The following is a 23,657-nucleotide window of genomic DNA, read 5'->3' as shown; positions in this document are numbered from 1 at the left end:
GTAGATTTCTTTTGTGATAGCAGCATAATCATTTGTTTACTAGATACAATTTGACTTTGTTTAACAAAGGAAAATGTTCTATACTCAGGTCGTTATTAAAAGGTTTGGGTGAAAAAAAAATAATAAAATAAAAGGTTTGGGTGTTCACTGTTAAATTTTCAAATAAGACAGTGTACCATACCCCATAAATGGTACATTCCTGGGATTTTATTCATTTTCTAGTTGCCAGTGTTAGAACTGACCCATTTTTATTTAACTTAATTTAGCTTATAAGTAGGCAAAATGTACAAGAAAGTTAACAGTGGTACCTCCTGCTGTGGGCAAGAGACTTCTTATTTAATTCCTTTTGGTATATTAAAAACTGCGTACATGACCAGTGGCACAACAACAACAGAGATAAACTTGTGTGCCAGCTTTTGCAAATTTCTTATAATATGAGGGCTACCATATTAGAAGCTGCTGTCTCCTCTAGGCACTCCCTTATTATTACCAAACTTCTTGAAAATTTAAAAAAAAGCAAGAAACTGCACACCCTTTTTTTTTTTTAACCCTGTGCATACATAACTCCTTTTCAGGGGAAGCAAACAAAAAAACAGCCACAGGTAGATAAGTAGTTTCTAGAAACCAAGGTACTACAGCTCCTGTCCCATAGAATTGTGGTATGAAGTGGTTGATAAAGTTTCTTAAGGCTTGTAATTTCCAAGTAACACTGAAGAACTGGTGAGACCAATTCTGCCCCTGTAATCTGGTGAAATTAGTCTAGAGCCAAGATAACTGAAGGTAGGATAGCTTAAAATGAAGGATGGTTGTGGGAAAGAATTAAATATATGCCTGACTTGAGCTTTGGCAGTAAAATAAATAGAAAATTACTTGTATTAACAAATAAGCATACAGTTTAGGAATTGTGAATTTACACTGTGAATAGTTTATATGTTTAATATAGGTATATAGGTTTATACTTCTTGCATCTACTGTTTCCTTATTCCTGGGCTTTCTCTCTACTAGTGAGCATTTCATATTTTAACTCCAGCTTCTACTCCCTGAATTACCTTGAAAAGTCTGTAGTTGGAATAATTTATCAGCTACCATTTGTTTCTGATTAATCATATATAGATTGTATGTATCAGGATGTAAAACCACAGGATGATTTAAATCATTCTGAAATCTCTCATGTTAGAAAGTAATTGTAATAGTTGACATTTGTTAAGTATCTTAATGTGGCAGGCATTGTGCAAGGTGAGGTAAATGTATTTACTCATATAATAGGAACAATTTGTTGAGCACTCACTGAGTGTACTTTTAAGACTTTCTAGAATATTTATACATGTTACTTTAATTATCCTTATAAGAACACTGAGGAGGTGGTATTATACTTATCTTAAAAATAAGAAACCTGAGGCTTAAGTTACCTAAGCTATTACAAGTATAGTCACTTCTAACCCAGACCCATCTGACTCCAAAGTCTGCTTTTTACTGCTTTGTATTTCTAATCCTTTCAAAAACTTCCAGGCAAATAGTATTAGCCCCATAGATAAGGGCTCTGAAGTATAGAGGAGGTTTGTGACTTCTCTTAATTTCATGCATATTAATAGTTTCTAAACTAGGAATTGAACCCAGCTCATTCTGATGCAAAAGCCCATGCACTTTGTGATCACTTGACAGAACCACCTCATTTTAGTTGCTGTTGCCTTTTCAGTACAGGGCTTCTACCTTTGGTTAGTTGCCTATTTGATTTGACTTTTGCTTAATAATAAATGCTACAACCCATGGCTGGTGTTTCTTTTTTCCATCTCGCATCTTAAATTTATCCTTTTTAACTTGGTTCAGTCCACCTCTCTTTTCAGTTAATTTTTTGTGCTGTGTGCTTCTATGTGTTTTAAATATGAGGTGTTTTTTTCAGACTTCTTATTGTCTTTTTTTATAAATAAACATTTTAGATCTATTATGTACCTTAATATATTTGTTTTTGTCTCAGACCCACATCTTAGGCAATTTGAGAAATACAATTTGCCCATAAAGCAATTGGACTCTATGCAGTGATATCGAATACCTTGTCTTGTCACTTGTTTGTTGTTGCTTAGTCACTGAGTCATGTCCAACTCTTTTGTAAACCCATGGACTGTAGCCTGCCAGGCGCCTCTGTCCATGGGACTTCCTAGCCAAGAATACTGGAGTGGGTTGACATTTTCTTCTCCAGGGGATCTTTCTGACCCAGGGTTCAAAGCTGCATCTTCTGCATTGGCAGGTGTATTCTTTACCACTGAACCACCAGGGAAGTCCATCACTTGAGTAATCCTTATAGATAAAACTTTGTCTAAAAAGCAGATAAGACGAGCTATAGATCTTGAGTGTATAAAGCAAGTTAAGCCACCGGGTTTTCATTTGGGTCGGTGCTTCATTGATGCTGGTCTCTAGTAGAATATACATTGGACCATTAGCCAGGCTGAATGTATTGTACTACTAGATGCTGAAAGGGAATAAAGAAAAATGGAAGATGTACTTACCCTCAGAGAGATTACAGCCTTGTTAAGGAAAGGCAAACATAAGAGAAGGTATCAGGTAAGGCCTTGAATGCAAGGTATTCAGAGAAGAAAGATTATCCTATTTGGGTAGCCAGAAAAGATTGACTTAATTGGACGGTTGAGGATGGGGATGGTATTTCAGTAAGTAGAAGTGGGGGGCCAGTTTTTGCAGAGGAGAGAAACAAGTGAACACAGTCATTGTTCATTTAGAAAAAAAAGAATATATTTAGACATACTCAAGGGAAAGGCCAATCAAGTTTGACGGGTCAGGGTGGGGTGTGGTGTGATAAAAACTTAGATATGTTCAGCAGTATTTATAATTAACGAATCAGCATTGTATTCATGATTTTAAAGGTCTGAATTAAAAGATAGAAGTGTAAAGATGGTTAGTAAGAAAAACAACAAACGCAAAAATGTATATAACATTTGGTCACCATCAGGTTGTTGAGGACGAAGTCAGTGATTGTCCTACTGAAATATTCATTATAAGTATTAACAGCTTCTTACATTTTGTGATGTACACAATGTACAAAGTATTTCCACATCTCTTAATCCTAATGTACAACTCTGGGGAGGAGGGTATTAATCTTTTTTTTTTAATACAGCTTATTGAAAAGAGTTTAATGAATTTTCCAGGATCACATAGTAGTAAGGAATTGTCTCTCAGTTTCTCTGAGATATCAGTTCTCAAAGTATGGTCCCTGGACCCCTGGACAGAGGTTCCAAGGACCTTTTTTGGGTCCTAGAAGACAAAACTGTTTTCCTAATAATTGAGACATTGTCTTTTTTACTCTAATACTTGCATTAATGGTCCAAAAGCAACAGTGAGGAAAACTATTGACTCTGTAGTACAAAAAAAGGCAATGACACCAAACTAATAGTAGTTGAATTCTTTACTGTAGTCTACTTACAGTTTAAAAAAAAAAACCTGTTCCACCTAAAAAGTATCCTTGATGAATCTATAAAAATGATAATTAATTTTATTAAATCTTGACCTCTGAATACATGCCTTTTAATTATTCTGTATGATGAAATGGAAAGTATGCATAAAGTAATGCTGTGTACTGAAAAACAGTGGTTGTCTTGAGGAAAAACACCAGTGCAACTGAGTTGCAGGCTGGACTAGCTACTTAGTTCTTGATACTCCATTTTTACCTGAGAGAACAAGTAGTAGACAGGCCACGGTTATTTATTTTTTTTTTTTTTAAGCTATGGTTATTTAGACTTGGGTAGACTTTTCTCAAAAATAGTCAGGATACTTCAAGGAAAACAACTGACAGTATTGTTGAAAAGTGCTTTGTTTCCAAGTGAAAATTAGAAATATGGAAAATGTCTACCACCATGAGCTTGACAACATCCTAGTACTTAATGAATTTATGATGAGATCACTGGTGACATTAACAATTTTTCTTTTTAAAATATTGTGTATAGTGCAATGCTTTTTAACCTTTTGAGAGATGTATGTGCTCTGCTTAGTGTAACTCAGCAAATTAGTATTTTCCAAATGCTCAAGAATTGCATGTTCTAAAATTAGGCAAGTATAAAAGATTAACTTAAGGTGCAAGATCAGTGGATTTAAATGTAGTATAGAAAGCTCATTGACGAAGTTTCAAATTCAACGTTACAACAGTTTTTGAGAAACTACATTTGACAAGTTTTGGTCAAATTTAATGTTTTTTCCTTCTATCTGAACCCCTTTATGACTTCTCATTGTTCTTGTTCTACAATCTTGAACATCATCAAAGGCACTGTAGCTCAAGTCTTTTCCTACTTCTTATCTTCTCTAAGCTCCAGACACATTGGTTTTCATTCTTTTTTGTTAAACAGCTTTATTTTGAGATATAACTTACCTCTTTCATGTGTACAATTTTAGTGTATTTACAGAGTTGTACAGCTGTGACCACAATCTAATCTTTAAACATTTTCCTTTTCCCAAGAAGAAAACATGTGCCTGTTCAACAGTTGCTTCCTGTTTTCCCTGTCCTCCACTTGCAGCTACTAATCTTTGGTGTACTATCAAGAATATCACAATTACACAACATTGTAAAGCAATTATACTTAATTGCTTTACAAATATATTTTTTTAATGCAAAAAAAAGTAACACTATTATCTGGAAAACTGCTGAAAAACTGCTCCTTCCAGTTTGATATCTGCATGTACGTAGCTGTATTTTTTATATGCTTCAATCAGACAGTGTATCAAAGTAAATTAACACAAAAACATATATGCAAATCAGGGTGGTTTTTTTTATTGGAGCCAGATGCAAAAGATATTTGCACAATATAAAACATGACATTTTTCTCACTAAAGTGTTTGTTTTGGAAAATAAGTTGTTTATATAGGTACAATTATACAGTACATAATTTATTATACTTTGAAATAAGTTAATACATATCTAAACAAATTCTTAGTTTAAATTTATAATGGTAGATATCAATAGATACAACCCACACAAACTCTTCAATATTCACAACACATTTTAAGAGTATAAAAGATTATCCTATGACCAAGATGTGTGGTCTTCAGTTTAGAAGACCGAAGACAAAATTATTCTGAGGCAGCATAGATTTTATACAGGCATAAACTGTAGCAGCTCTTAGCAAAATAGAGCAAAACCTGCATGTCCAGGGAACTTACATACATTTATTTTATCTTCCATAATGCATCTTAGAAACTGTAGTTTCAAACCAGGGATTGTCAAACCAAGACCAACTGGTCATATCAGGCTCTCTGCCTATTGTTGAAAGTTTTATTGGAACACAGACTTACAGAAATTTACTCATTTCTGTATTGTCTGTGGCTGCTTTTGCAATACAACAGCAAAGTTGAGTGAGTGCAAAAGAGGTCTTATAGTTTGCAAAGCCTAGAATATTTACTCTCTGGTCTCTCTCTTTTTTTTTATTCCCTAAACCTCTGTTTTAAACTCTTAATATAGTCTTTTGGGTTCATTAAAATGTCTCATTATCTGGAGTGCTTTAATATCATCTGATTCTCTAGGTCTTGGACTCTGACCTTCCAGACTCCCTTGTACCACAGTCTATAGCTTTGTGATTTGGGTTCCACCCAAGGAATTAATTTTTTTTTTTCTGAGGAATTTTTAAGGCCTTCTTTAAGGTTAACCAAGAGAACCCTCATTTCTGCCTTTAGACTTTTCAGTCTGAATGCCTAACAAACAGTGGAACTGAGACTAGAACCAGGACTGCTGCCATAGCACATTGTTTTTCCATAATGCTATGGTTCTATCTGGCAGGAAATGGTAAGGGGTTCAAAAGTGAAACAGTGAACTTGTTTTTTAAAGTGCTTAGATTGAAGCAAGAATGGATCACCCAAGTGGAATTAGTTTAGGCTATTGTGCAGGATGAATCACAAGCTGGAATCAAGATTGCCAGGAGAAATATCAGTAACCTCAGATATGCAGATGACACCACCCTTATGGCAGAAAATGAAGAGGAACTAAAGAGCCTCTTAATAAAGGTGAAACCGGAGATTGAAAAGGCTGCCTTAAAACTCAACATTCAGAAAACTAAGATCATGGTATCTGGTCCCATCACTTCATGGCAAATAGATGGGGAAGCAATGGAAACAGTGACAGACTTTATTTTCTTGGGCTCCAAGATCACTGCGGACAGTGACTGAAGCCATGAAATTAAAAGACACTTGCTCCTTGGAAGAAAAGCAATGATAAACCGAGACAACATGTTAAAAAGCAGAGACATTACTTTGCCAACAAAGGTCTGTATAGTCAAAGCTGTGGTTTTTCCAGTAGTCTTGTAGGGATGTGAGAGCTGCACAATAAAAAAGCTGGTTGCTGAAGAATTGATGCTTTCGAACTGTGGTGCTGGAGAAGACTCCTGAGAGTCCCTTGGACTGCAGGAAGATCAAACCAGTCAATCCTAAAGGAAATCAGTCCTGAATATTCATTGGAAGGACTGATGCTAAAGCTCCAAAACTTTGGCCACCTGATGCAAAGAGCCAAGTCATTGGAAAAGACTCTGATGCTGGGGAAGATGGAAGTGTCAGGAGGAGAAGGGGGTGCTCGCTTCGGCAGCACATATACTAAAATTGGAACGATACAGAGAAGATTAGCATGGCCCCTGCGCAAGGATGACACGCAAATTCGTGAAGCGTTCCATATTTAAAAAAAAAAAAAAAAGGAGGAGAAGGGGGCGACAGGACTAGATGGGTGGATGGCATCATTTACTCCATGGACGTGAGTTTGAGCAAACTCTGGGATATAGTGAAGGACACGGAAGCCTGATGTGCTACAGTCCATGGCGTCACATAAAGAGTTGGACACAACGGAAAGACTGAACAACAACAACAAAAAATTGGAAATGTGAGAACCAAATCTGGGAAAAGAGTTAAGGGCTCCATAAAAGTTGTTCTTAAGAAAGGTTTCTTATAAGTTTTTAAGATTATAAGTTGATAACCATGCTGCTTATGCAATGTATCATAACTTATGAGCTAACACCAAATATATTTAAATAATTCAATGGCTTGGTTGGTGAATCAAGTATACAAATATAATAGCTCATATTTTATTTGAAGGGGCAGTGAAGGTTGGGTAAATAGGGCTGTATGTAATTCACTCTAGTTTTAGGCCCTTTCATTAATTAACCGATCATTAATGAAATACTTCTGTGTGCAAAATACAGTATTGTAGTCTCTAGCAATATAATGGTTGGTAAAACAGGATAAAAGGGTTAATAAAAGAGTCACTGTTCTCATGAAGTTTAGTGGGGAAAACAACTAGAAACAAGCAAGTGTAAATGCTGTGAAAGAAAATAACCAGAATGAGAAGAGTTAACGTGCAGGTTGTGTGCACTTCCTGTCACCTGCAGCTCTACTCTTCCATTCAAAAAATGTATCAGGATAGTAGTGAGTGGGGTGGTCCTGAGTCTAGTTTAAATCACACCCACTCCCCAAAATGGGGGAAATCAGTTCCAGGCCTCTCTACTTTTAAAAAGATTTGTGACATTTTTCATAATCTCATCTTGATTTTGTGTCATCAAGTTACTAAGTTAAATTAAGAACTGCTAGTTTAGATAGAGAAATGGAATTCATATGCCTTTTGGGCCTTTCATCTTTTGCTATTTAACCAGGCGCAGCTCGCCTGTATGTTTGAGACAAGTGAGGAAAATAGTGCCAAAATGTTGAACAGTATAAAATTAGGGACTTGCCATATTTGTTTAGGCAGAATCCTGAAGCAATGGTTTTTAGACTTTTCAAGTGGCAGTTGCTAAAACTTCCAAAATAAATTTCACTAACAACTTTTAATTTTGTCAAGCACATTTTTTCTTTTTCCATTTTACTTTATTTTTGGCCTAGCCTCGTGGCGTGCAGGATCTTAGTCCCCTGACCAAGGATTAAATGTGCACCCCCTGCAGTGGAAGCATGGAGTCTTGACCATTGGACCACCAGGGAAGTCCCATCAAGTACTTTTTTTCTTCCTGATTTTTTAAAATTAATTTTTTTTTTATTGGAGTATAGTTGCTTTACAATGTTGCATTAGTTTCTGCCGTATAGCAGAGTGAATCAGTTATATGTATACATGCATCCCCTCTTTTTTCATTTCCTTCCCGTTTAGGTCGCCATGAATAGTTGAGTAGGGCTCCCTGTGCTGAACAGTAGGTTCTCATTAGTTAATAGGAGGGCATATGTGTCAATCCCAGTTTCCCAATTTGTCCACTCCCACCACCTTGGTAACCATGTTTGTTCTCTATGTCTGTGACTATTTCTGTTCTGCCAATAAGTTCATCTCTGCCATTTTTCTAGATTCCACATGTAAATTATATTATACAAGTACAGTTTTAAAAACACTGTCACCATTGCAAAAAAGAAAGAAAATTTGATACAATAGAAGAACAAAAATCTCAGAAAAAAGTTTTTGCCATGAGTTAATGAAAAAACCTCATGTACCAGCCATTAGTCAGCAGACCAAAACACTCTAGTATCCATTTCTAGCCTTTAGAAAATACTCAGAATTCCTCTTTTTTGTGCTGTATTGACTTTATCACTCCTAACGTTGCCAGCAGAGACTTCAGATAATTATAGAATTGTAAATATTAAGTCAGTTTTCCCAAATTTTAAGGACCAGTTACTTTCCAAGTTAGAGAATAAATTGAATAAGGGTTACATTCAGAACCTGGCTACTTACCTTGTGTGTTAATAGCTAATTGCAAAATAAAATATCATTTCACTTAAAATTTGTTCAGTATTCTTGATAGTTTTGATGCAATACAAATATCAGATTTTACTCCCTAAGTTAATCTTTTTAGCATTAACTGGGCACTGTTCTGCCTTTCTTTACGCTTTGCAGTTCTTTAAAATACAATGTCTGCTAAAGAGAGCAGTTAGCCATTTAAGTAGATTTGCTTTTGCTATCAGGGTATACCTTTTGCCCCTCTGATAAACAATAGCATTTATTTGGGTATTGTCTAATATTAGGAATGTCCAAGTTAAGATGGAAAGATGAGGTTAGTTATGGAAGTATTTCTGTGTGTTTTATTTGATTCCCAGCTCATATTTAAGTTCTGTGAATTTGAGAGCAGATTATGCGTCATCTTAGAACTACTTTAGCATGTGCTTTTAAAGACTGTCCTCTCAAAAAGTAGCTATTGGGATGAAGGAAGAAGATACTAGGCTTTCTATTTACACTGCTTTTTTTTAAATTAAGCTTTACTACATGTTTTATATATGTCTAGTCACTGGCACCTTTATTCGGGATGTTAAAAGGTATTAATTAGGAGACAGGAAAGCGGCAGGGATAAAGCAGATGAGGTGGAACTTGAGCCAAGTTAAGAAAAAATAGTGAACATCACTTTAGGATTTGGCCATCGGCGGGGAGGAGGATACATGGTAAAGGGCACCGAGAAAGTCACCCTAAAGCACCCAGACTACTGTGTTTTGAGAGAAATTCATGGTCAGTAGAGTTTGGGCAAAGAGAGGAGTATTAGAGATGACAGTCCTGTTGGAACCAAATGATTGCATGTGTGTAAATAAAAGAGTATAAAGTTGAGATTAATTTATGAAAGGCCTTATATGTCGTATAAGGAAGGTAGATTTATAGATGGTAGAAAATGGTAGGAATTTTGTAATGGGAATATAAATTAATTGGACTGGTATAAATAATGTTGGGAAGTGAGCAATGGCAGGGATCCCTTGAAGATAAGAATTTCTCCTAATGTCTCATTTACATGTCTCTTTTTCCAATTAGATTATTATAGTACAGTTTCCACTAGTAGAAAGTTTTATTTAGCTATATATATTGAGCTCCTGATACAGTGTCTGACACATGGTAGATATTTAATAAATCTTGATTTGTGTGAGTACCATTCAAGAAAAGCTAGTTTAATAATTCACCCAGCTCAATGGTGAAGCTTACAACAATGTTGGGGGGAGGGGGAACTATGGGTAACAGGCAGAACTTATGTTCTCAGTTTTCCTTCAACTGTTAGCTGTAGCGGAGCTGATCAGAAGTAAAAGATTCACCTTACTAGGATGGCTGAGTCAATTAGTGTGTGAACCTATGACTCTAAAGCATTTTATATGTTATTAAGTCTCATCTGAGTGAGAGGTTACTTTTAAAGTGAGGTTAGTTTTAAAGGTAATAGTGAAATCAAACAAGATGGAAGCCGAAGTCAAGATAATTTTCCTTGCTTTTCTACAAACCTTGTTTTAACAACAAATCATAGTATATTACAACGTGGATACAATTTCTGTCCTTTCTGTATAACTTCCCTCTTTTAGGGGTTCCCTGGTGGCTCAGCTGGTAAAGAATCCACCTGCAATGCAGGAGACCTGGGTTCGATCCCTGGGTTGGGAAGATCAAAGTTTATGTATAGTGCTTTGTTGTTAGTCTGCTTTCACATCCTATTTAATCCTTAAAAGAACCTTATATGAAGTTAGTAGGAGATTTTGTCCCATATGACCATTGGGGAAAGGGGTTTAGAGTGATTCAGCCTCAAATCACATAGCTAATACTTGATTGAATTTATATTTGGCATTAAATATAGAGAGGCAGAAAGGAAAGATTTGTGAGGGCAGGCTCTGGAGTCAGAACTGGATTTTAGTCTGTTTCAAAACTTAATAACCCTATATCTTAGGCAATTTATATAATCTCTTTATGGCCTCAGTTTCTTTATCCATAGGTTGGGGTTCTTATCCTAGTTTTTGTAGGTATACACTGTCCAGTATGGTAGCCATTTGCCACATACGGCTATTTAACATTCTTTATTTTCATACTATCTTATTAATTTGTGGTCAGTTGCTAAGTCGTGTCTGACTCTTGTGACCCCATGGACTTTAGCTTGCCAGGCTCCTCTGTCCATGAGATTCCCCAGGCAAGAATGCTGGCATGGGTTGCCATTCTTTCTCCAGGGGATCTTGCCAACCGGGGATCTAACCTGCATCTCTTACATTGGCAGGTGGATTCTATTCTGCTAAACCACCAGGGAAGCCCATCTTAATAGTTTCTAATATTGATTACATTTTGAAATGATAGTGTTTTGGATAGTGTGTTGGGTGAAATATAAAAATTAGTGTTACATATTTTAACTTTTTAATATATGCTAAAATTTTTTTAATTATGTTTGTGGTTTGTATTATACTTCTGTTGGACAGTACTCCGCTAAACCAAGAGGTAGCAAACTCTGGGCCACCACTCCCCCCCAACAAATTCAGCCAGATAAGCCTATTTTTATAAATAGAACACAGCCACACCCATTTCATTCTGTGTGGTATGTGACTGCTTTTCATGCTACAGCAACAGGATTATTTTGTTGCTGCATATATAATAACCATATGGCCTGCAAGGCCTAAAATATTTACGGTGTGATCCTTTATAGAAAATGTTTGCTGGAAATTTCCTGTCAGTCCAGTGATTCAGACTCTGCAGTTTCACTGCTGAGGGCACGGGTTCAATTCCTGGCTGGAGAACTAAGATCCCACAAGCCAAGCAGCCAGGGCAAAAAGAAAACTGTTGCTGACCTTTGCACTAGATTGTAATTGATAGATGCTTCAAGTATTTTATCTTTGCTTAAGAGTGAATGTGAGAGACAGAAAGTAGATCAATGGTGGGTCAGTGGACCAGAGGGGAAAAGATAGTGGAGTGTGTTAATGGATGCCAGGTTTCTTTTTGGGGAACAGTGAAAATGTTCTGGAGTTAGATAACAGTGATAGTTGTGCAACTTTGAAGATACCAGGAACCACTGAGTTGTGCACTTGAAAAGATGGTATCTCAAATTTTTTTTCTTTAAGTGCATACGAGCCTGGTTTGGTAGATGTAATAAAGCAATACATTAAAACATGTTCATGATGGTGGGAATGTGTAAAGAAACATGCAAATCAACTGTGGAGAATAAGAAAAAATTGTAATCGATTTTTATATATTCTGTTGTCACTTGAAATTATCTGTCAATAGTTTCTTGGTAAGAAAAGCAATCAGCTGTCATTTATTGCTTACTCAAACTGTCATTTACTGCTTACCCTATTCTTTTTCATTGTAAACTTGATAGTATACAATAATACATACATAGCCAGTCTCAGTAAATAAACAAGTGTAAATTAACAAGTATAAATAAAATCTGTATTTTATGAATAGTAATTCTCTTCTGGAAACACTTATCATGGCTTTGTGAAATTTTTAGCAGGCTTTTGAAAGAAGAAAATATTAGCAGAAGGGAATTGGAAGGCCATTCTAAAAATGTCCATATCTTGTATGCATGTAGGTGTTTTTCTTGAATAAATTACTATACATGAACCATATTCAAATCTTAGATATTTTCACACTGCTTTGAAACTGACAAAATATTAGCTGCTTTGTGTAATTGACTCATTAATTTGTTATACGTAGAGTATGCCAACAATCTGTTTTTTGAAATAAAAAAACCAATAATCAGTGCATCATTTTCTTTCTGACCACTCGCAGTAGTCTTTTGTTTTATTGTGCTGAAAACACCATGGTATAGTGGCTTATTTATGATTTAGGGTAGGATAGCATGATGTCTAAGAGCACAGACTTTGGAACCAGATAGACCTATTTCCTAATCTGTTAACTTCATGTGACCCAGAACAGCCTATTTAATACTGAACATCTCTAAATCTTTGTTTTCTCGTCTCTAAAATGGGAATAATAATGTCTCCAGTGATTTTTTTTTTTTAAGGAATTAAGTATTAAGTGTAAAGTACTTAGCATATAGTAACCACTGAATAAATGATAACCTCATACTGATATTGCCATTTAATATGTTAAGTTTTTTAATCAAACATTTTTTTGGTTGTTAGCATCATATATTTCATTATGTATTTTACTGACTTCCTTTTCAAAAACATAATGAAATAGTAAGTAACATTCTGTTTTATTTTCAGTCAAAGAAAAATAAGAAGAAATCAAAGTCAGATGCTAAAGCAGTGCAAAACAGTTCACGCCATGATGGAAAGGAAGTTGATGAAGGTACTTGAGCAAGTGAAAGGACTGTAGGAAAATTTTTAATCTTTTTTTTTAACCAAGGTGCATTATATAAAAGCCGCATTTGTTTTGCTTAATCTTGTATCTAGCTCTTCTGTTTAATAACTCTAGATTTTAATGTACACATCAGTGACATTATTAGGAGACACTTTTTCCCCTAAATTATTTAAGGATCTAATAGTCCTCTCCTTAAAGGGAACTGCCTTGAAATTTAACGTCTAGCTCAATATCTTGAGCAATTTAAAAACCATTCATTTTGTCTTTGTTTCCTAGAAGTGTGGCTTGGGGTTTTCCCATTGTTCTTAAGTATACCATCCCTAGAAGACCCTGTATAAAATTTTTAAGTAAACCATTTATTGTCCTCACCTAATAAACCCATTTTGTTAATAAGTATATATAACACTTTCCTACTAGTTCTGCCCAGCAAGATAAAAAAAGATATAACTTCTATCCATTTTTTTCTAAACCATAGATGACAGATCTGATCAAAATTGCCAGAATAAATAATGGCAATTAGCTGCCTGAAACAGCACAATTAGAATAAATTCACAGGATAAATGAATATAATCAGCACTCTTGGTTTTTAGTTTAATATCTAAATTTGTCATGATAGTTCAGGTGCCCCACCCTATTTTCCCCCCAAAATTAGAACCTTTTTGTCTTCGCCCTACTGAATAACACTTTTCTTTCTGGGGCTACGTCAGGAGCCTGGGAAACTAAGATTAGTCACAGAGAGAAGCGGCAGCAGCGTAAGCGTGATAAGGTGCAGTCTGACTCTGGCTCATTGGATTCAACTGTCCCTGGGATAGAGAGTACCGCCACAGTCACCACCGAGCAACTTACAGCTGCATCATTTCCTGTTGGTTCCAAGAAGAATAAAGGTATATTAGTGGAACATAAGAGTGATATATCAAATCCAATTCCTTTAATCAGACGTACAAAATATGATTATATCAAAATCTGGCTGTTTTTAACTGCTTACCTCATTGTGCTGATATACCCTTCTTCATGAGAGCATTGTGGACCACGTACTGGTTTACCTGATACCAGCAGTGTTACTTGTTACATACTGCCTAATGAATGACCTATTAAAGTTGCCTTTCTGCCTTGAGTCACATGAGAAAATGATTGTTTTTTCTCATGTGTATTGCTTTGACCCAACTCTTTAACATCTCCATTTCTTATAGTGGACATTCATTAAATGAAATGACTTGTCCCCATTCTGCATGTTGGGTGCTTTCATTCCAAGATGAAACAAGCATGTTCTGGATAGTGTGGGTTCTGTCTGAATTTCTTATCACCCCAACTCTTTGAGAATGCTGTAGGTGTTTGAAAAAGCTAAACTGGAACTGCAGACATTATTGAGCTACTGCTCTTCCCAAGTTTTCAGATGTTCAAACTATCCAGTACTGATGGCCTCTTGGTAATTCTTACATTACTATCATTTTTACCCTGGAGACATCAGACTGCAGAATGATGCTGTTCATCTTGCTTCAAAGCATTGACTTTTCTCCCTCTACCTTTTCATTAATTGCCAGCACTTCCCCTATGTCTTAGCCTTGATAGCTTTTCCCTTTTTTTTTTTTTTTTTTTTTAGATAGCTTTTACTTTTTTGCTTCATGGTTTGGTGGAATTTATTGCATTGATTTCTGCTTATCCATTTTCACTGTCACCTGTTAGCCATGCTATAGTGTTTGTGTTGGTGACCCTTTTTCACTGTTTTCCTGCATGCCTTCCTTGCTAGTACAGTCCTGTGTCATGCTGATTTTTTGATACATTGTGATCATTATGCTTTTTTTTTTGTCAGAGAAATAGCAGTAGCAGTAGCGTGTATGTTATGATGTTACAGTCTCACCTCTTGCATAGTTCCTAAATCCTGGTCCAGATATTGGCAAAATTGTTCTTAAGTTAATGTGTTTGCTTCCAGGATTCTTGAAAAGGCAGCTAGCTGCTATTGTTGAGAGGTGGCAAAGTTGAATCCAATTACAGAGTCCAGTTCTCCAATTCCTCCTTTAAAGAATCTTGATAACCATTGTAGAACAGGGGCAATTTTCCAGGTCCTTTATTGGCATTTTAGTTGACTAAGAATATGGTTAACTAGAGAACTCAGTTCCTAAGAACATGTGAAATATGTTGTGAGTAAAACTTTTTTCCAGTATAAGACTAGTACTTCAAGGAATAATTTAGTATAATTAGTAAAAAATTAATTTGTATGTTACTCCTAATTTTAATGTGCATAATAGCCTATTTAGTAGTAAATAAATATTATTTTTATTTCAACCAGGTGATTCTCATCTAAATGTTCAAGTTAGCAACTTTAAGTCCGGAAAAGGAGATTCTACACTTCAGGGTGAGAGAAATTACGTGTAACTTAAATTGAAGGCCCATCAAAGTATTAATAGAAACATATATTATATATGTCTCTTTCCTCACATGAATGACACCGAAAGAAAAAAAAAGGCTTAGAAATTATTTTAATTACTAAAGTAATATAATCATAGTTCAGAGATTTTGGAAAATAGATCAACGGAAAAGTCACTCCCACTTCTAACAGTCTTTGGTATATTCTCATTGTTCATCCCTCTCCCTTGTATGAAAAAACATTCTTTGAGTAATAGTTTATATGCAGTTTTGATTCTTGCTTGCATTGTTTAAGCCAATAGAAATATTTCTTTTTTCCCATGGACTTGGGTTTTATATAGGCATATATGGGATAAAAGACTTTATTCCTGTTTATTAAATGAGAAACCTTAATACCTTTAATCTTCTGAACTGCTTCCTGAGCAATATCAAATCTTTCATAATAAATGGGCTGTAGTCTAAAATTATACAATACTTCACAAATAGAAAATATATTTTATTTACTAAGTTATGATAAAGATTGAATTAAGTAGAGAGTAGTATCTGTTACCTAAAAGCTGAAGTGTTTGTAGTGAAACAAAAATTCAGAAATGAAGAAGCAACTTATTTCAGACTTTTTCTTAGTGCTTTCAGCCTCCTCCGTTCTCAGTCCTGGCTATTAGAAGACCACACATGTAAATAAAAAGAAGCATGTACTTATATACACACCCCTATGTATGTTTTTGTGTGTGTGTATATATACACAGATACATGCATTACACATATGTATGGATACCTGCATATAAATGTGTACACACAAACATACTGATGCCTGGACTCTACCCCTAGTAATTTCGATTTTGATTGATTTGGGCTGAGGTTCTAATGTCTTCAGTTCAGTCGCTCAGTAGTATCAGACTCTTTGTGACCCCATGCAGTGCAGCTTGCCAGGCTTCCCTGTCCATCACCAACTCACAGAGGTTACTGAAATTCAAACTCCAGTGTCTACATCTAAGAAATTTTTCATTTGATTTTAATGTGTAGCCAGGTTTTAGAATCACTGCCTTAGACATAATATATATGGATAAACATTTAAGGAAAGAGCATGTAACTAAGGAGAAGCCTTTGTGTTTTTAGTGGGTGAGTATTCTGAGTATACCAGAATATTTGTTTTCCTATTTGCTCTGTTGTACTTTTGAGCAAGTCAGTCTGCTTTTGAAAACGTTATTACTGTGTGAATATGCATATATAAGCTCAAATCTATTTGTATTTTTTAAAAGTCATTGATGGTGGTCATGTCACTTTTCAGATCCTTCATTTTATCTTTAAAGCTTGAACTGTTTAGAGGATAGTAGGGGGGGAATGAGTGATAAATGTAAGCCAAGCAATTATGGGAAATTTGAAAATATCCCAGTTTTAAGGAGTCATGTATCCATTTTTAATCTTTGTTTTCTCTTCTTCAAGTTTCTCCAGGATTGAATGAAAACCTCGCAGTAAATGGAGGAGGCTGGAATGAAAAGTCTATGAAACTCTCCTCACAGATCAGTGCAGGTGAGGAGAAGTGGAACTCTGTTTCACCTGCTTCTGCAGGCAAGAGGAAAACCGAACCATCTGCTTGGGGTCAAGACACTGGAGATGCTAATGCAAATGGAAAAGACTGGGGAAGAAGTTGGAATGACCGATCAATATTTTCTGGCATTGGTAAGAGCTCTTAGAAAATTTTAAACTAGTTTAAAATGCTTATCTGGACATTTAAAATTTTCCAAGAATGAAAAACAGATCCATTGGTAGAAAAATTAGTCAAGCTATACAGAAAGAAAATGACTAACTCATCTCAGATCTTTCACATGGAGCAAACTGGAAACTAAATAAGTGAATAATAGCATTTATTATTTACTCTTAATGCTTTTATCACATTTGATTATCAGTGTAGCTAACTGGTATAATTGTGTATTTTTAGTTTTATAATTAGTGTAATGAGTGAGCAGACTTCTTGAAGTACGCTTATTGAGTTTAAATAAAAGTAATAAATGGAGGTACAGTTTCTAGCATCAATTTTATATACTGTTTTACAGTCTACAAAAATGACTGTTGGTAATTAATTTTTCCCCTGGATTCTAAAGATAAAGTCTATTAGTGAGAGCCTTATTTCTGCTGAGAGCCTTCAAGTTAAAAGCAACTTAATTTCAGGTTGTGTGTGTGATAGAAAAGAGATGCATATTTAATATGGAAAACTGCAAAAAGAAGGAAGAACCTACTCTTAATCACATCACCCAGTGACAACCTTTCCTATGGTCTTTTTTTTCCCCTGTGTACAGTTTCAGTATTTTCTTTTTTTCCCCCCCATAATCCAAATCATGTATGCATTTTTGTTTTCCTCCTCCCTCACTTAATGTTGTACCTCAAACATTTTCTTTACTTTCTGTATTTCATTTAATGATCCTACAATGTTGTGTAAGCATAGCATAGACTATCACTGTTCCCACATTATGAGAGAAATAACTTTTCTTTTTTAAAAGAAATATAAATGATGTTGTACTGAATATATTTGTTGGGGGTTACTTCTTTAGGATGGATTCTTGAAAGTGATATTATTGGATTAAAGGAAATGTGAATGTTTACAATGCTCTACAACATGTTGTCAAAGTATTTTCTAGGAAAGTTCTAATTTATACTGTCAGCATCAGTATGAGTATCATTTATCATATGTATATTACCAAGGTTGAGTATTCTTTTTTTAATCTTTTCTAATTTAACAAGAAAAAATACATAAATTATTTTGATTAACTTTTTTAAACCACTAATGGAGTTGGATATTTTTCACAACTTTCTTGATCATTTCTATTTCTTTCATAAATTGTTTATTCATGTTCTTTGCCCATTTGTGTAATGGCCTCTTGTTTTTTGTGCTTTAATTTGTAATTCCTTGTGCATTAAACATATCTTTTCTGTTAAGCTGATAGCAGGTTTATGTTAGTTTAGGGGATTGATAATTACAGAATTTTTAGTGTTTAAATAGAAAAAATTAAAAAAAAAAAAATAAATAAATAGAAAAAACTATTTCTTCCTATATTATTTGCTTTTCCCATCACTTCCAAGCTTAGAAAAACTCATGTTGAGCAACATCCCCAAGAAACAGACCTCAGATCATTTGCTAATATTGTTCTTAAGCTTGTTCTCTCTTCCCCTGCAATGTCCAAAAATTGTGTAGAAATAACAAAATTTGTTTTGTAAAAGACAGTCCCTAAATTCCTAGCCTCATTTCAGCAGTGATAAAAAAATAACTTTCTGTGGTATAAAGCATCCTTTCTCACTTAATAAAAGAAATGGTCAATGTTTAATCAAGTAATCTGAAGAAGAACTATGACCTTTTGAAATATTTGTAATTTACTTATAAAAGCTATGTAGTATTAATCATAATTAGGACATAAATTAGATGGTAGTACTTGCTTAATATTGCTGTAGATAAAATTAAACATCAGATTAGAGTTCTTGCCTAGATGGATTAGGACCTTTATTGAAATTTAAAGGAACTGTATTAAATGAGGGTTGCAGTTAGTTTCTGAGAAGAGGCAGATGTGACTGCCCTCATAGATGTATATGTTCCTTAAAATACTCATATGAAGTAGGAAATTGCTTTAAAAATGTTGAGAAGATATCATAGTATAGTGGAATGAGCATGTTCCTAGTTCAGACAGACCTACTTGGTACGAATCCCTGTTTTTCCACATACTAGTTGCTATGGAGATGAGGCTAATTGTTGAAGCTCTGTGAACCTCCTATTTAAGCAGTTGAAAGGATTGTCTATAATGAATGTCAAGTCCCACGTTTCAGTGCCTGATCCAAGCTAGTAGTAGCTTCATTGTGGCGCACGATCAGGCGTGTCGCCATAGTAGAGAAAATATGGGCTTGGAAGGTTGGCTCAGGTTCCAGGCTGGCTCAGGTGTTTTCTGTCAGCAAGTCACTTAACTGCGCTGAAACTTTACCTAACAGCGTTGCCCTGAGGATTAGAGGTAGTGGGTGTCAAGAGCCCAGTACATAACAGACACCCAGTAAACAGTCGCTATTGCTGTACTAGGTGGGTCAGATTTCTCAGGGTGTCTTTTAGTATTATTATCATAGTTTTAAATCTGTACATGTCTTTCAAGTCTCATTGCAAATTGAAGGTTCCAAGTGACGTTCTTTATTTTAACAGCTGCTTGGTCTAGTGTGGATAGGGGAATGAATACCTCTGAACAGAATTCTGCTTCTTTTGCATCTCTCACACTTAACTCTGCTGTTTCTGGTATGTGAAAACAGTCTTTCATTTAGTTAACAAAGAATTTTCTGTTTAATTTTAGCACTTGTTCTTTGAAAAAATAATCAGAGTCAAGTACTGCTAGCCACATAAATTATAGATTAAACAATATAAAGTAGCAAAGGTCTTGAGACAGAGAGCGAAAGATCTAAACTCTTAACCTGCTGGTGGCTTAGTTCCTTTTGTTGTATAGATAGGAAGATTCTGTGGCCTAACATAACTGAAAACTTGTTGGCACACATGCAGACAAATGTAAATATTGATAGAAGGCCTTCCTTCAAAACCGTGACACTTCTGTTACTAGTTTATTCCATTATTACTACCAAACTACCATCAATCCAGCATCACTTACATAAATATGCCATTTATTAATAATAGTTCACGGACCCAGTGTGCTAACCATGTAGTTTCATAGCGTCTGGAGCACTAGTCTAGAGGAGAGGTCAGCAAACTTTATGTGTAAAGGGCCCAATAATAAATATTTTAGGCTATGTGGGCCATTCTGCCTTTGTAGCAGGGAAGAAGCCAGAGGCAATGCATAAACCAGATGAGTGTGTCTGGGTGAAATTTTGTTCTCTTGACTTTCTTTCAACCATTTAAAAATATAAAAGCTGTTCTTGGCTCCTGGGCCCGTACAAAAAGGGGGTAGCTAGATTTGGTTTATGAGTTGTGATTTACCAACCCCTGGTCTTAGAGGCTACATTGTAGTTCCAGAGGTACAAGTTAATTTTTTCCTTCATTTGGTGACTTTGTACAACACAGATGCTGTTCTCTCCATATATTCAGAGAAAGCTGCTAAAGAAATAGCAACAGTGTTACTATAGTCTTTCTAAACAACTAATGTGCTAATTATATATGAATTTTATAGAGTTGCTCTACTTGTTAAAGTTTATTTTTAAAATATGTAACCATTTTGAGTTTATGTCAAGCATGTTAGTGGTAAGCTAATCTACAACCAACTAAAAATCTGTGAGGATTTTTATGAGAGGAAGTGATTATGGCTGAGTCTCTTATACAAACATATTCTTCTTAACCCTTTCTTTATATCTGTGGCTCTGAATCCAAAATGAGTATCAGAGTCACCTAAGGACTCCAAAACACATGCAAATTCTGATGCAGAAGGTCCATGGTATATAAATCCCTGATGGAGACCCACCGCTTCACATTTCCGTGCTAAAACGAGCTATGGCAGTAGAGCCAAGGGTTTTGACCTGGCGTCTTTGCATGTGTATGCCCTGGAAACTGTGTGCGGTTCGCAGGATTTCGTGGAAGTCCTGGCCAGTAGTCTAAGCATGGCTTTCCTCATGCTGCTTAAGGGCTGTGTGACCCCCACTCACCATACTTACTCCCCACCTCCCAAAGAAATAAAGACAAAAAATTTAGAAGATAATTTTCTCTTCTCTTTAAGTGCACTTGAACTTAAGTTGGTCTCTAAACCACCGGCACAGCTCTCTAAATTCTCTTCGGCTTCTTTCTGCCTCACTTCTCTAAGTATCATCTATTTCTTTTGTCTTTTTCCTTAGAAAGTTCTAGGAAACTCAGACATTTTGTAATTCTCTCCTTCAGGGTTCTAAGGATATAGGGATATTCTGAAACATCTAGGTTTTTTTGAATGCTTTATTACTTTTCATTAAGAAAAATAAAACTTTTTTGACTTGAAATTTGGAGATAGCCAATTTGAAGTATATATTAATAAAAGATAAAATCTAATGGATCGGTACTAGGGAAAAAATAAATTTCTGATCAATGAATTCAATCTAGTGATTATCATACTTAATCTAAAATTACCACCAATTCTACTTTTCTTTAACTCTTTTTCTAATGTCTGAATTTTTCCTTTTAGGAGAAATGAAAAATAATTAAATCTTCGTGTGCAAAGTATAGAACTATTGTTATGAAACATCATTAGAAATTTCCATTTTTAATTTTATTGCATTCGTTTTCATTTAAGGGTCTACTGCTGAGCCAGTTTCTCAGTCTACCACTTCTGATTATCAGTGGGATGTTAGCCGTAATCAACCCTATATCGATGATGAATGGTCTGGGTTAAGTATGTCCTTTTATCAGTTTGCTTTTGTTTTTGTTTTCAGAATTTTCTTTCTAGCACCCTGAATTCATGTTTATGTTTTAATTTTAATTCTGATTTTCCACCTTTTAGGTCATAGCAATATAATTTAATACCAAATGTATCCTACTTATAAACCGATTATTAAATACCTGTAGAATTTAAAAAAAGAAAACTAAATTTGGTTTTCATGATTGAGGCAATATTTAAACATGAAGTTTTCTTACAGTTGCACTGTAGTTTTTATAGTTTTTGAAATTGTTTGTTTTAAATAAATGTTTTATTTATTTCCCTAGTTTTAATGTACTAGAGTGAATAGAATATATAAGAATGGCTTTGAATTTGTGAGGTATGCAGGTTTTTATGTTGTTAGAAAACCGTTTTCTTAGTCTAATTTCCAGTAGAAGCATAAGAAAGTTAAAGGCAAGAATCACAAAAAAGAGGAAGGAGGGAAGAATATGATTTTTATGTTCAGAAAGCTCATACCATCTTCATTTTAAAAAGTAATTTTTTTCCCCCACAACCTCAAATCTTAGAATTTACAACCCTCTGAAGACAGGAGCTCTCTTTGACTTTTCTTTCTGTCAGTACTTAGTGCAGTGCTTTATACAGGTGTTCAGTAGTGATGTTACAATAAAGGCAAACACCTGACTCTGCCAGGCGCTGATCTCAGTGGTTTCAGTCTTATGTATATTATTAGTTTGTTTAGTACAGTTCTATGAGGTGTAGGTATTATTTTTTCCCCACACTTTGCAGATGAAGAGACTGAAACAAAGAAAAGTTATCGAATTTTCCCCAGCCACACAGTTAAGTTGGAGGAGCAGCTATCAAACTTTGGTAGTCTGGCTCCAGAGTTCATGCTCTTAACCACTACATGTACAGCCTTGGTGATGATAGTAATCATGAAGGTAAGTTTGAAACACAGTCTGAAAATCAGTCTTAGACTGGTCTCTTAGATTAGTTGAAGCATAATTCTTAGAGGTTGAGGGAGATGAGGTTGGAAAGGTAAATTACGAAGGACCATACTGTAAAAAGCCTTGAGTATTAGTCACTCAGTCGTATCTAACCCGACTCTTTGTGACCCCCATGGACTGTTGCCTGCCAGCTCTTCTGTCCCTAGAATTCTCCAGGCAAGAATACTGGAGTGGGCTCCCATTTCCTCCTCCAGGGAATCTTTCCCACCCAGGGGTCGAACACAGATCTCCTGCATTGTAGGCAGATTCTTTACCATCTGCTGACTAAATATTAGGGAGGTAAGGGTCAGGATACTAGTTTAGAAGGTAGATCCTAGTTCTAATCCTGACTTTAAAAAGTAGCAACTCATATGTCTTGAATTTTGTTACTTATCTTGGAATCTAGATTAACTGACCTGTGACATAGAGCAAATAGTCTCTCATATCTATTTCCATAGAGTGTTACGAGGTTTTAATGAGGTAATGAATGAACATGAAAATTCTTTGAAAATTATAAAGTATCAGATAAATAACAAAGTATTATAGAGATGTGAAAGCAATTTTTAGAGGGGAAAAAAAGCCTTACCTGTACTTTGGAAAGAATGAACAGCTGTGTGCAAAGTAGACTTGAGGAATGATTATAGGACTAACAGGTAATGATTGTAAGAAAATAGCACTGAGGTGTCTTGGGCAGCTGTGGGTTAAAGCTGAGAAAAACTGAGCAAGCAGGGCTCTAGGCTTCACTGCTTGGACACAGCAGCTCTACTTTTTATCCTTGTATAAAAAACACAATTGGCTAATAAATATACTGAAATAAACATATCCATGGGACTATGTTCTTAAAGTAATAAGCGTTAAGAACACTTTCTTTGCTCATTATGCTGTATGGGCAGTCTTTTACGTCCTCAGTTACTCTTTAACCACATTTTTTCTGAATTTTATTTTTTGTGTTACCTTCTTTAATGTCCCTAATTTTGGTACTCAGTGAATTTAGTCATTCCTTCTAAATTT

At 35.2% G+C, this 23,657-nt stretch overlaps 1 protein-coding gene and 1 non-coding gene across 4 annotated transcripts in view; both read left to right on the top strand.

The window, feature by feature from the left end:
* MTDH (metadherin) overlaps window positions 1-23,657 on the top strand; it is a 54,778-nt gene that overhangs the window by 17,116 nt on the left and 14,005 nt on the right. The window contains exons 3-8 of one of the 3 annotated variants that reach the window (XM_020906590.2): window positions 12,892-12,976; window positions 13,696-13,872; window positions 15,276-15,341; window positions 16,796-17,032; window positions 19,527-19,616; window positions 21,580-21,678. In XM_020906590.2, coding sequence (XP_020762249.2) covers window positions 12,892-12,976; window positions 13,696-13,872; window positions 15,276-15,341; window positions 16,796-17,032; window positions 19,527-19,616; window positions 21,580-21,678 — 754 coding nt within the window. The remainder of the gene's footprint in view (window positions 1-12,891; window positions 12,977-13,695; window positions 13,873-15,275; window positions 15,342-16,795; window positions 17,033-19,526; window positions 19,617-21,579; window positions 21,679-23,657) is intronic. The other 2 variants (XM_020906591.2, XM_020906592.2) reach the window with 2 other exon arrangements.
* On the top strand, window positions 6,556-6,662 carry LOC139038542 (U6 spliceosomal RNA). Its single transcript, XR_011491583.1, has one exon. It is a non-coding gene; the product is annotated as a U6 spliceosomal RNA (small nuclear RNA).

The sequence above is a fragment of the Odocoileus virginianus genome, chromosome 15, assembly GCF_023699985.2.
Source record: "Odocoileus virginianus isolate 20LAN1187 ecotype Illinois chromosome 15, Ovbor_1.2, whole genome shotgun sequence".
NCBI lineage: Eukaryota > Metazoa > Chordata > Mammalia > Artiodactyla > Cervidae > Odocoileus > Odocoileus virginianus.
The sequence above is the reverse complement of the archived record's forward strand: the minus strand, read 5'-3'. Positions and strand labels throughout refer to the sequence as shown.